Here is a 14,204-nt window from a genome sequence, read left to right on the forward strand (position 1 = left end):
TAACAATGTACATAAGCCTTTTTACAAAGTAAAATGATTTACCTTCACTCAACAGCTCTAGTTATGGTAACATGATTCTAACCACTTCCAACAAATCAACAAGGGTCATTTTCAATATCCTATAACGTAAAGAGAAAGCTATTGAAATTGCCTTTGATTTTTTTTTCTAAGTACCGTGTTTATTTCTAAGGTGTCATTCTTCGACATCTTTCTTCTTTTCCTCCCAATTTGTGTTAAATACGACAAACAATAAGACAAAACACAAGATAAACAAGCTCAAAGTGATTTAATTTAAAAACGCATTTATTCAGATTATTGCAACATAAAACACTGAATATTCTGCCCATACATGGAGCATCATCTAATAAGAACTTGAATTGCACGAAATGATCCTCATGAGTTCGACAATTGAAGTAGTGTAGTAGACATCGCAATTTGTATGTGTTCTGATATAGTCTATAGTACAGACTTGTCAGCTAGGCGGCTATCCTCTCAGACTCAAGTCAGCCACCGGGAAATGCATCTTGTAGTGTGTGTTGAGGCTGCTGCGGCGTGTGAAGTCTTTTTCACATCCCTCGAACGAACATCGATACGGCCGCTCTCCGGTGTGAACGCGACGATGCCTGATCAGGTCAGACGGACAAGCTAAGACCATCGGGCAGTCCTGGCAGCAGTAAACAGGATGACCATTATGAACGCGGCGATGAATGCGAAGATGTATCTTCTTGGCGAACGACTCGGGGCATGATGGACACTGAAAACGGTGATCGGGCGAAGGTGGCGGTGACGGGGCGAATCGCTTCCTCGTCGGGGATGGCGTCCGTGACGAAGCTCTCGTACGATCTGATACGAAGCTCGGCGTGGGCATCGACGTCGGTATCAACCAGTTGACTACTGAGGGTCGATCAGCGCCAGGCGCCTTCAACTGTTGCGGTTGTGACCTCCTCTTGCCCTCCACCGAAGGTCTATCAGGAGCTCTTGTAACCTGGCAGAGGGGACAGTTCGAGACATGGCAGTTAAAGATGCTCGAGGTTTTTTGTCGATGATGTCGAGCCCAGATGACGGAGGCGATGGCCTTGTTGAAGTCGGGTTCGTGTATCTCGACAGGGATTGGCATGGCGGCACTCCCGGGCACCGGAAAGAATACGGGTGGAGTGGCCCGCAGAGGGTTGGCGAGGAGAGGAGTCGACCTGAAAGGGAAAAAAGAGAATAGAAAATTACGATATGATTACACGTCATGTCAGCAGAGAAATTCATTAACCATTAAACCAAAAGAAGAACAAGGGTTGTTTCTTTGCTTTCAAACAATACTCTCTGAAGGAAAAACAAGAAATTCAATCAAAAACAAAACCTGCTTTAACTTAGATGAGACAAGTGTTTCACCGAAAAACTATCCTGACCTGTCAAGCTGTGTCATTCTGTTTTAAACGCTATAATATTTAGTGGGTTAGAAATATGAAAGGAATGGTGAAAAATGTCAAATTCAATACTTACTCCATGTAGGCTATGGGTGAGATCCTTATTGTAGTACAAACAGTGACAAAGGTATTTTACAAAGATTTTCCAAAGAGTTGAACCGGTAAATATGCCTTCCTCGATTAGCAGTCAAGAGTCAGAATGGTATTTTGTGTCACTTTTACCTTGTATTTATTTGATTACATTCATACTCGGTAATCTATTGCAGGCAGTGATTGGTCGAGAGTTTGCCCAGTAGGTGCCGCGTGATGAAAGGCTGTTGAAACGGACCAATAAGAGAGGAGGACTAATTATCGCTATAGAAATTTCAGTCTTTTGTCGCCGCCCACTATCAACGCGCGCAACAATAGCTTATAAGGTGCCTCTCCTTTTCAACGATCTATGAACACGGATTATAATTGAATTCTTTGTCTGGAAGGAATAACTATTATGTAAAGTGCCGGGTGAACATTCGATACTCTTTGTTATATTCGTATTTTTTTAGAAATCTCAATTAAAATCTGATCACAGTAAATTTTTCAGTCAGGTTTGCCCAACATGACAATCTAAAGTGTAAACTCGTATTCCCAAAAAAAATTAGCGCAACGTAAACAGAATGTCAATGAGAGATAACAGTTTAATATAAAAGTGCCAGTAATGCCATTCAATGACATTTGTTCATTCATTTTCCATCCGAGCAAAATAAAGTTACTATTCAATATCTTATACCGGTAATCTGAATATAATGATATTTATGTATCATAGTATAGGTAGGCTATTACATTTTCATCAGATTGTCCAGACTTATTGTATATTACACTTCGGAGCTTATTACAAACAAGTGCGGAATAATTATGTGTTTTTTTTTGTTTTTTTTTCATTGTTTGTTTTTGTTTTGAGACTTCATCATATCAATCAGACTTTAGATTAATCTTTGAAATAACTGCGAGCCAGCACAATTTACTTAATTGTGTAGTTATAGAGATAAACCAGTTCCATTTTATTTCTCATGTCGCAAATAATACTAAAAAAGCACAATGAACAAGATTGATTAAATACATGAATCTGAAACAAATACAATTCATCGAGTATATAACCCCCAAAATAACTTTTGGAACATAGGTGAAGGAAAATCGATGAATCAAGATTCAGTGATGCAATTCTGTGCTCATCTTAAGTGGTGCTCGTCGAAAAAAACTCTCATCGAGATTAATTTGCTTGAAATGCGATTCATTTGAGAAACTTGGGTTACGAAGAAGAACAGAAATCAGACTCTTATTTAGCAAAACAATTCCCTGTTTTTCTTGTTATGGGTATATCGCTGAATTATATTCTCAATGATGTTTCTGCCTTTGACCGAGAGCCGCGATGCGGGGCACCTGTAATCAATCATATGCCATTGTTACGTCACCAATGAATGGTCAATTTAAAGTGGCTGACCAATAGCGTCATAATAGAATGTACTTTCTAGTCAGCCGACAAACTCTCGACCAATCACAGCTTGAGAAAACGCCCAGTTAGTGACGCGACAATAGGTTTTGATCACAATTGCTGTTGATTGTAGGATTGAGCGGAATAACGTTTTATTAAAGGGTTGAACGACCTTTTCTCTACCATACTAATTTGTTATAAAATGATGCAAACAAATTGAATAATTATTATAATTGGGGGTTTCTGACATACACAAGAAAGGGATATCCAATAATACTGTTATTCTATGTAGTGAAACCTCGGCCTATCAATTTGTGTGCATTTTTTATTTATGTCATGATCATATTAACACCCATCTTTTTAAGAGAAGATTATCATTTGTCTGTTGATTATTTATATGATTATTTTGTTGTTTGTCTGTCTGTCTGTTTTTTGAGTGATTTAGTATATGATTATATCATTTCGTATAGACATGTTTGTTCATTGTATATCTTTTCACTTTTGGTAACAATTAACTCATATGTGTTATACAATGTAGCTAACATAAATGTACCCACAAAATTCACGACTTCGATGATAAACAAAAGCAGATTCCTTTGATGAGTATACTATGAGTATATCACCGTCCTTTTCAACCGTTTCCATTCATAACACTGAAACAGGTATTGAAGACGCATCCTGCACTGGCGGTGGCGTGTACTTCGGTAAGTTCTTTCTTTCGTCATCGTATTCTTTGTTACGTCATCAGTGCAAGACGCAAGGTTTATAATGAGAGCGGCTTATACAATAGACTGGACTTTGATCTTTTCACGGAAGAACTCTTGACCAATCATGGCTCGATAACCGTTTACACCTTTTTAAAGGGAGGCGGGAAGACGGATTAAGAAACAAAACATTGTTTTCAATCTAAAGAGCTGTTGTTAAAAACACTGAACTCAGACAGCTCCTTGAACTGAATATCCCAATAAATTGATAACAAAATTATAACTTACATATATCTATATTATTCTAAGTTTATTTTCACTGAGGCCTATATGGACAGCATTCTTATCCCAAACGATCGACAACAAAACCTTTGCAAAGCAATGTATTTCGCCATCTCCCTCTCTGCCCCCCCCCCCCCCCTTTGTTGTCCCTGTCCATCTCTCTCTCTCTCTCTCTCTCTCTCTCTCTTTCATTAAATATCTCTCCCTCGCTGTTTTGTCGATCGTCTGGGATAAGAATACTGTCCATGGAAATATACTTAGAATTTGACATTTAAAATTGTCAGTTTCCCTTGTAAACATGTTTTCACGTTAATTTGACATTTCATTCATCTAGTTTTCTCAATTTGATAGTTGTATTTTTTTCCTTATAATTGTTAAAGCGTGTTTTTCGTTACCTATGTTTAATTATTGTATATACCATGTATATTTTACCTTTGTATGTATGTTTTGAATTCATGTTATTATTGTACATGTTTCGATGTGAATGCAGGGCTCTCTGGGAGAGCAGGTTCAGAAATGAACTTGAATGAGACCACCCTGTTAACATAAAACTATATTAAATAAATAAATAAATATATGTTATTTCTAATTTTGTTATTGATACAAGAAATAAGAGAGAGATTGAAAGAGAAGAGCAAGAGAAATGAGGAGAGTGAGAATGAATTTATAGATGGAGAGACAAAGAGAGAGAGAGAGAGAGAGATAGATACAAAAAGGGAGAGATGGAAAGAACTTCACCGTCAGTATAGTTTTGCCCCATACTGTTGTATTTAATGCTGATGCTCGGATACCGGGATTTGACGGCTTCCGTGGCTTACGTGGCAACTTTGTTGACGTGGCATTTAATACACTTAGAATAAACTTATGCCAAACTGCACTCAAGTAAATGGTCGTTTAATGCCTTACACATAGACACATGAGATGTATTATTGTGTAATGAATTAGGATACCATTGTCGATTATTTACATGGCACTACAGGTATATTATGTCCAGTCTTAAATGATAACGATATAGTGTTGTGAATCCTCAATATGAAATGATATACAAAATACATCAATTCATTGCAAACAGGAGCTTTGTGGGCTTGGTATAAACAGATTTTAAGAAGAGGTAGAAAGCATTTAGCAGAATACATAATTTAGCCACAAAAATGATATTGCCCTAAACAAGATTATTTTCTCAACAATAATGTATTACGTACAATGGATAAGAAAAGCTTATATTATATGCCTTTTTCTTCTTTATTTTTTTTTTAGCTCACAGTCAGCTGTTTCTAATCTTATGTGACCATTTATATTCCAAGAAATATATATCTTAAGTGTCCTTGATAGTAATATGTGGTTTTGTTCGCTGTTTTGTTTGTTTTTATTGTGTGTGTTTGTATTCCCATGCCCCTCCCTCCTTATTCTTAATTGCCATCGACTCCACAGTATGTTCTTTTTTTTTTTTTTTACCCGAGTCACAGTTAGGGAAGAAAGGGTTAATCTAGCCAAAAGTCTCCCGTTACCCTGGAAACGTCAGAATCCCCGCTACAAGACAAGAACATGGGTCAACAAATTCCCTTCAATTTCGTGTAAAGCGTTGGTGGTATAATGGTTAGCATAGTTGCCTTCCAAGCAATTGATCCGGGTTCGATTCCCGGCCAACGCACATATATATTTTTTTCTTTCTTTTTTTATTATTTTGTTGAAGTAGAATATTCTCAAGAATAGCAAGTAATTAACAAATGCGTTAAATAATAATATCATCACCTAAGAAGCGAGCACATTTTTATTGTAGGTCTGACACCCTTTCTCTCTCTCTCTCTCTCTCTCTCTTCCTCATTTCTGTTTTTCTCTCTTTCTTTTGTATGTCCCTGCCGTTCTATCATACCCCTTCTAAATCTCACATCTTTCTTTCCCCATCTCTCCCGCGCTCTCTTGCTTTTCAATGTCCATATTTCCCTCCCGTAATACATTACTTTATATGTATCTCACTCTGTAATGCGAACTATTCTATCTTTCTCAATTATCTTTCCATCTCTTCTTTCTCTTTTTAAATATCGCTCCATTCGTATTTTCACATTATATTCAACAATAAACATAAGGCTTTTCACAAAGTAAAATTATTTACTTTCACTCTACAGCTTTAGTTGTGGTAACATGGTCGTAACCACTTCCATCAACGCAAGGGTCATTTTCAATATCATAATACGTAACTGTATTGTTCCCATATTTATAAAGATGGTTTTTCGAAAGTATCGACCGTTCTTATTTTTAAGGTGTCATTCAACATCTTTCTTCTTTTCCTCTCATTTGGTGTTAATTACGACATACAAAAAAACACAATAAACAAGCTCAGAGTATTTAAAGTTGAAAACGGATTTATTCAGATTCATGAAACATAAACAAATTGAATATACTGCCCAAACATGGAGCATCATCTAATAAGAACTTGAATTGCACGAAATAATCCTCATGAGTTCGACAATTGAAGTTAAGAATATGAGTTCTGATATACTGTCTGGTCACGTCTCGTCAGCTAAGGGCTATCCTTTCAAGCCTGCCACCGGGAAATGCATCTTGTAGTGTCTGTTGAGGCTGCTGCGGCATGTGAAGTCTCTTTTACATCCGTCGAACGAACATCGATACGGCCGCTCTCCGGTGTGAACGCGACGATGCCTGATCAACTGAGACGAACAAGCTAAGACCATCGGGCAGTATTGGCAGCAATAAACATGGCGTCCGTTGTGAATCCGACGATGAATGCGAAGATGTGTCTTCTTGGCGAACGACTTGGGACATGATCGACACTTGAAACGGTGATCGGGCGAAGGCGGAGGTGACGGGGTGCTTCGGTTCCTCGGCGGGGATGGCGTCCGTGACGAAGCTCTCTTACGAACCGCTTCGAGGCTCGGCGTGGGCGTCGACGACGGTATCAACCAGTTGACGACTGAGGGTTGATCAGTTCCAGGGGCCTTCACCTCCTGCGCTTGTGACGCCCTCTTGCACTCCACCGGAGACCTATCAGGAGCTCTTGTAGCCTGGCAGAGGGGACAGTTCGAGACATGGCAGTTAAAGATGTTCAAGGTTGGTTGTCGACGATGTCGAGCCCAGATGACGGAGGCGATGGCCCTGCTGAAGTCGGGCTCGTGTATCTCGACAGGGATCTGCATTGCGGTAAACTATGATTGCTGAGAACCTTATCGTAGTACAAATAGTGACAAAGGTAATTTCCAAAAGTTGAACCGATAAATGCGCCTTCCTCGATTAGCAGTCAAGAGTCAGAATGGTGTTAGTGTGTATTTTACCTTGTATTTATTTGATTACATTCACACTCGGTAATCTCATTCAGTCAGTGATTGGTCGAGAGTTTGCCCGGTAGGTGCCGCGTGATGACAGGCTGCTGAAACGGACCAATCAGAGACGAGGATTTATTAGCGCTATAGAAAATTCAGTCTTTTGACGCCGCCCACTATCAACGCGCGAAACAAAAGCTTCTAACGTGCCTCAACTAGGCGTTGTGGCGTGCGCCTGTAATCCAGCTAACAGTGGAAGTTACAAACTGATTCAGCCGAGGACGCAGGTTCGAAACTGAGTCACGTCTTTCGGATGGTGACGTTAAAGGTCGGTCCCCAGACGTAAATAATCATATCTGATTGATACACGTCTGTAAAAAACCAAATACACACACACACTCCTTTTCAATGATCTATGATCGCGGACTATAATTGAATTCTTTGTCATGAAGAAATTATTATTATGTAACGTGCCGGGTGAACGTTCAATACTCCTTGTTATATTCTTATTTTTTAGAAATCTCAATTAAAATCTGATCACAGTAAAGTTTTCGGTCAGGTTTGCCCAACATGACAATCTAAAGTGTACAACCGTATAACAAAAAATAGCGCGACATAGACACAATGTCAATGAGAGATAACAGTTTATTATAAAAGATGCCAGTAATGTAATTCGATGTCATTTGTTCATTCAATTTCCATCCGACCCCAAAAAAGGTCTTACATTTTCATCGGTTCGTCCACTTTACCAGACTTATTGTATAATACACTTCGGAGCTTATTACAAACCATTGTGGAATACATTTTGTATTCTTGTTTTGTTTTTGTTATTGTTGAGACTTCATCATATTGTGGCGGAAAACGGGTTGGGGGTTATGTGTGAGACTGGGTGGTGAAGATGTTGATTTGGGACATGAGAGGGCGGTCTTATTTTGTGGTAAAGTCACTGGGGTTAGTTTTAATACTGTGCCCCATCTCGTTCCCTCGTTCTCATGTCTCTCTTCTCACACACTTCCTCTCTCCTTTTCGTGGTAGCGAGCGGTCCGTAAAGCAACAGTGGGCCGGAGATTATTGAACTATACACGACTTGATATATTACTCTGCAATGAGGGTACTGAGAGCCAGATTTACGGTGCAACTATAGATTGGAGCCTAAAAGCTTCCCTTTTATTTGTGTAATGCATACATCCAACTTTTATATCCATCGCTATATACTAACACATATAATAACATAACATCTTCAATACAACTTATTAATTCATGGGCATCGCAGTGCCCGCTACATTAAGATCCTAAGTTCGAAAAGTGATAAAGCATACTGAGAGAACTGGAGTGAGCACAGGCACCCAATGTTGTGGACTATATAACCCTTGACCCAAAACAGTATATAACTGTCACTAATCCTTACTAATCCCTTTGATTGAGACTGGGAAATAAACATAGAGGGGAGGGGACCAGATGAACCAGAAGCTAGGGGGGACTGTTATACGAGCTTTACTCTGTAAACAAGCTATACCCTGCATTAATTAGTTCATAGTACCCCAACTCCCGAATGAAAGCTTAACCCTTGTGTAATTTAGATAAGGTCCCTATAGTCTCTAATTAATCTTTATCGGCTGGGGCGGTTCAACAAACACCACGGAGAAAGGAGTAAGCAGGGGAGAAGGAAGGGGAACTGTTATATGCGAGCTCAACTCTGCAAACAAGTTTCCTCTTAAGCCTCTCTCTGCACACCATCCTCACCCTATGAGTGTAAGCTACACGCCCCGCTTTAGCTTGAGTAACGTTTCCCTAACTATGCCCCTATGTATTCTATGTGGTATATATACAACTGAGCAAACCCCGAGGCCAAGGAGGGATGACAGGTATGAGGGACAGGGAACTGATACCGCGAGATTTACTCTGCAGTCAGATACCCCATGGTCGATCTCCCCTGTTCATCACCTGCCGATTGGACCACGGTGTAGCCTCCCTTAATATTCACTAAGTTTATTTGGACCCCGGCTTAACCCTTTTTGGAGATTGAGACTGCGTACCCATAACGGCAGAGGGAGGAGACTGGGAGGATGACCGGCGACAGTGGCAACCAACGTCAACATCAACACACAGTTAGCAAACACCGAGGCCGAACAGTAGGAATGACAGGTTTTCGTTATAGAGACACAACGAGGGAACTGAACTGCGAGATTTACTCTGCAGCCAGGTACCCCGCGGACTCCTCCCTGTACATTGCATACCAAACCAAGGTGTAGCTTCACTGTAGGTGTTGACTAGATTGGGCCGCTGCCTCCAGATCCGCCGTCTCCCCCCTCATCCCCGAGATGGTATAGCTTGTACCTATAAGTTGGGGTGCCTGGCTTCTCAGTCTCTGCGATTATTTTAGATATGGCTCGGTTCTCCTCCTTTCTGCTTCTGAGTGTCTAACTGCCTTCTTAGCTAAAATTCTACCTTATTTATACCCTTCCAGCAAGCCCCTATATCCTCCAAAGCATGAGAACACATCAGGTTTGCAAAATAGTTACTTCTGCCTATTACATATTATATACATTTTAGTATGACTTTCCCATAAGGAGCTGTACTAAGCGAGTGCAACTAATCTCTCCTATATAAACAACAGGGCTGAAAATAGTGTAATTAGGCCGGACCTCGTCACAGCCTTCCTTGTCTTAAGATCCCTTCGACTATAATAGTATACTTTAACCCATCCCTTGCTTATACTACAATATTACATGACCTGAGGCTGGGAGCAGGGCTGTGTGGCATGAAAGGGGTTACTAGAAATAGGCACAGGCTTTCATTGTCTGGAATTTGTCAGTGAAGTTAAAAGAGATTATTTAACCCTCTACTCTCCCTCGGGTTTATGCCCATTAGAGATATGAGTAGTAGAGTGGATGTTTGAGGGTAAATGGGTTAAATGGAAATAGAATAATAGTTGTTCTTCTACCCTCGTAAGAGGGCCTACTTAAAGTGCCATTTCGTCACACAGCCCCCTTCCCAGCTCGATACTCCGGGATCGAAGTAGCTACGCCTTAACTAATATAAAACTCTATACATAAAAATCTTACTTCAATAGAGTGCAGCTAAGTGAAAACGGTGCACAATTATTCTAACATCAAACTTAACTCGATTTTGCCTATAACAGGAAAACCTTTCCAAATACTGTACGTGACATAAAAGCTAAAAACGACCATTAAAATTGTACTTCAATTTAATATCCAACTTCGATTCCCTTCCAACATTGACCCCGACCTCGTATATTTGAGGACTACTGAAACTGAAATCCTACGTTACTTCTATCAAAAACTATAAAACACCTAATATTACAACATTCGCAAAATGTTCTTAATACCTTCTAACTCCTACAAACAATTATTAATCTTTAAAAAATGTAACTAAAAGTTTATCACAGCTATATAATGTAAAAGTGCATATCTTAAGTAACATAATATTGTTTGTTGTACTAATTCTAAAAGAAAGTGTAGGCTGCAAGGTAGAATGCAGTATGAAGGAATAAGAGTGATAGGAAAGTTCTGGGAAGGGAAGGAAGAATAGACTGCTTATAGGTATAGGCTGCAGAGAAATGACAGAGTGACAGAAAAGTTGACTTGGAGTAAATAGCGTTTGAAAAGGTGCTACTGCTAATTAGATGCAGTGGAAGGTAGGAGGATAGTACGCTGGGAGCGTGATAGATTTCTCGGAAAGGCCTCGAAGGAGTGGCAAGGGTAGAAGGGATAGGAGAATAAGAATAGAATAGAGCTTAACACAAAAAAACGGCGATAATGATTAACCATCTACCTATTAACAATATCTATACTAGTAGGCATAATATACTCACATAAAGGTGCACATACTCTATCCTAGGACTGCTATGAAATCTAAAGGCACACATTATACATAAAGTAAAAGTTTAGAAAAAGGTCTCTCCTGATTAAAGTTCTCCTCGTTCCGTCATAGCTTTGAATCTTTTTAAACCCTCTCCGTTGATGCCTTTGAGGGTATAGTGTCTGTTGAAGGTGAGTCGGCGACGTAGCTGGCCCTTTTTGTTAAATGTTTCCTGCCATGTTTTTTCGATGATTTCCACGCAGTGGTTGTTGACCACCGCGTGGAGTGAGAGGGGTCCAAACAGTGGTAGTTTTCTTGAGTCATAATCGAGTGCTCCAGGCAGCACACTTCCCGTGGATGATTGACGACCCCACTCCTCCTCCTCGTCGCTACTGTCCGAGAGATGCTCCATAAGTTCCGGCAGGCTAGCCAACTTCGCCCCCTTGCCACTGGAGGAACGGCCACTACTCTCGCTGTCACTCTCCTGTTTTTCTTCGACGCGGACTGTTTGATCGGACTTTATCGGGCCTTCCGCCCGCTTCTGAGCTGCTGGTTTTGCACTTTCTCTGGGATCTGGGGCTAATTCGTCTTGTGTGGGGGTTCCACCCCCCGACCCCGCTGCCTGCCGGCCTGATGAAATTTTCTTCCTGGTCGGACTTTGTTTCGAGCTCCCAGCAGCTTCTTCTCTCCTTCTTTTAGGTGCGGTGTCCTCTTCTCTGGGTGCTCTTTTTGATTTTCCCGCGGTATCAGTGCGTACCGCCTCCTTGGTGCTGAGGCCAGGTATTGCCTCTGCTTCATTGACATGCTCCGGGTGATTATCCCTATAATGGCTGCTCAGGTTCCACCTCTTGGAATATGTGTTCGAGCACCTTCTGCAGCTGAACTCCAGGCCAGGACCGTGCCTCTCCCTTTGGTGCCTCTGGAGCGATTTCGTCGATGGATAAGTCCTTGAGCATTTCGGGCACTGTAATGACTCCATATTGTATAGTAATATATTTGGGGAGGTAGGACTGCTCAGTTCGAGGTGCGAGGTAGTAAATGCAGATCACCAGGTCTGTAGAGGTAAACATATAGGGTTTCATATAAGTGTTCGCATTGTCTTTAGGGGTAATCAGTTGGAGACATAGAGCATCATTAAAAGGTCCAGAGCTAATAAATGCTGGGGGATTAGTGGGGCAGTGACCGTGGGTAGGGGTGATTGATAGTCCTTGAAATTGGTGTTGACTCCGTTTGGGATGTTGACTCAAGGGCTTTCTCTGGCATGTCTGGGAAAGGGGGTCATTCCTAATTTGCATATAACTGTTCTGTTCGGCGGGAGTGTCCATATAACTGTTTATGATAAGTCCTTTTGTATTTACAACGCCGTCTCGGCTTCTTGGGCAGGATGGTTTCCTGCCCGAGGCACCTCGTACGTTGGGGAAAGTTGGTCGTTCATCTCGACATATTCTCCATCGGACGTTGACGGTCCAGGGCGCATACTTAATTGTTCGTGAATAGGACTCAGCGGTGGACTAGTTGGGGGTGAGGGGAGTTCTTCAGATATTGTATCACAGGGGAGCCTGGAACGTCTCCTAGCCTGTCTGTCTCCATGTTCATTGGTTAGTTGTGCCAGGAGTACGAGGGCACCCCAAATATCGTCGAGCATCCGTATTAGGTTTCGTCCTAGGTGGAACTGCTGAAGTGCCAGGCCCATTCCGACGACGAAAACTACAGCCAGGATAGATCCAGAGGTCATAAGAAGTGAGCGGGTATCTACCTCATCCGACATCTCGATTGGTTATCTAAAAGGAATAGTTAGCCGAATGGTTATTTCTTTCTTTTTTTTATAATTCTTTACTATGACTCGGACATCATTAACTTTGGAATACTTTTAATTTCCTATCTTCCAAACATAATCATTCCAGTGATCAGACGGATAAATTGAGCTTTGCCATCCGTACTACCACCTCAACAGCTTAACATCGGGACAGGGGCCGCTACTTAGCCCAAGTCATGTTAACGCATCCTTTCTTTTCCTTAACATTAGTGCTTGTTAAAGGGACAATCTCCTTCCTTTTTAATTTAATTATACGTCTTCCCTTCCTTGTTTATTAATTTTAGCCCTTCTTCTTACAAGAGTCCCACAAACAATGTCCACCCAAGACTGTGCTGTATCCCCGTTGCCGGGTACGGACTCTCAAGCACTCTAGTCTTGGTTCAGTGGCCATAATCAGCAGGACATCTGATAGGAATTGATGAACCCGTCTCGTGGGCCTTCTGTTTTCCTTCTCTGCCATTGTCTAGGCCCACGGGGAGTGCTTGGGAGGTCTGATATCCCTTCTTAAGTTGTATCTCGGATTTGACCTCCTGGGTTTCGGCTTCGGTGCGCTCCCTTCTGCCACCAAATTGTCCTCTTCCCTTGTCGCATCAAAGAAGTTAGTGGCCTCGACTTCTTTCCTTTGGACCGTGTCTTCTTGGGTGCTGCTTGTCTCGGGTATAATCTCTGAGCTTTCCTTTGCACCTGCGTTAGTTTCCTCTCCTTCCACATCTTCTTCGATGCTGTTGGTCCATGTAGGTAGTTCCGGGCCATCGTATTCCTTCAGCTTATCTGAGTGGACGACCTTCATCTTCCCTTTCGGTTTCTCTTGGATTCGGTAAGTGACGTCTGATAACTTTTGAAGGATCAGGAATGGGCCTTGCCATCGACTCTGTAGCTTTGGTGTGAGGCCTTTCGTGCGGTTGGAATTGTAGTACCACACGAAGCTCCCTTCCTGGAAAGGCTTACCAAATTGATGCTGGTCATAGTGGTGTCTTTGCTTACCAGCACTAGTTTGGAGGGCTGCCCTTGCTGCTTGATGGGTCTCTCTTAGGATCCCTCTGAGCTGCTGGGCATAGGTAGAGGCAGTCCTTAGATCCCCTGGTGTGGGTTCTACGGTAAGATCGATTGGGAGGACTACTTCTCGCCCCAACATCATCATGTTTGGGGTAACTCCAGTTGACTCATGGACCGAGCTGCGATATGCCATCAGTGCATAGGGTATGTACTCATCCCAATCTTTCTGTCGCTTATTGGGCTCTAACTGTTTGGCTAGCATATCTGTCAATGTCCTATTGAAGCGTTCGACCATCCCGTCAGATTTAGGGTTGAAGGGGGTCGTACGCGTCTTATCTATGCCGAGCAGCTCGCACAACTGGGCAAATAGTGAGGACTCAAAATTCCTCCCTTGATCGCTGTGTAATTGTCGTGGGACAC

General features: G+C 41.7%; 1 protein-coding gene and 1 non-coding gene across 2 annotated transcripts; one reads left to right on the plus strand and one right to left on the minus strand.

Annotated features, from left to right (window-relative positions):
• Positions 1-170: 170 nt before the first annotated feature.
• On the minus strand, positions 171-7,205 carry LOC105441503 (zinc finger protein 574-like). Its single transcript, XM_030989842.1, has 3 exons — positions 6,402-7,205; positions 5,364-5,402; positions 171-1,190 (listed from the first exon to the last, which is right to left on the minus strand). The coding sequence occupies exons 1-3, from the start codon at positions 7,025-7,027 to the stop codon at positions 485-487; spliced, it is 1,371 nt and encodes a 456-aa protein (XP_030845702.1). The 5' UTR covers positions 7,028-7,205; the 3' UTR covers positions 171-484.
• On the plus strand, positions 5,452-5,523 carry TRNAG-UCC. Its single transcript has one exon. It is a non-coding gene; the product is annotated as a tRNA-Gly (tRNA).
• Positions 7,206-14,204: the final 6,999 nt, after the last annotated feature.

Source organism: Strongylocentrotus purpuratus, unplaced genomic scaffold (genome assembly GCF_000002235.5).
Source record: "Strongylocentrotus purpuratus isolate Spur 01 unplaced genomic scaffold, Spur_5.0 spur5_scaffold_19, whole genome shotgun sequence".
NCBI lineage: Eukaryota > Metazoa > Echinodermata > Echinoidea > Camarodonta > Strongylocentrotidae > Strongylocentrotus > Strongylocentrotus purpuratus.

What these genes read in the sequence shown, in the direction of transcription:
- LOC105441503 (XM_030989842.1), bottom strand. Translation starts at nt 7,027, where the DNA reads ATGCAGATCCCTGTCGAGATACACGAGCCCGACTTCAGCAGGGCCATC. An exon ending in GTGGCAGGCTTGAAAGGATA is followed by an intron (nt 5,403 to 6,401) that starts GCCCTTAGCTGA and finishes CTTGTCTTGTAG; the next exon opens with CGGGGATTCTGACGTTTCCA. An exon ending in AGGGTAACGGGAGACTTTTG is followed by an intron (nt 1,191 to 5,363) that starts GCTAGATTAACC and finishes TTTCCCTTTCAG; the next exon opens with GTCGACTCCTCTCCTCGCCA.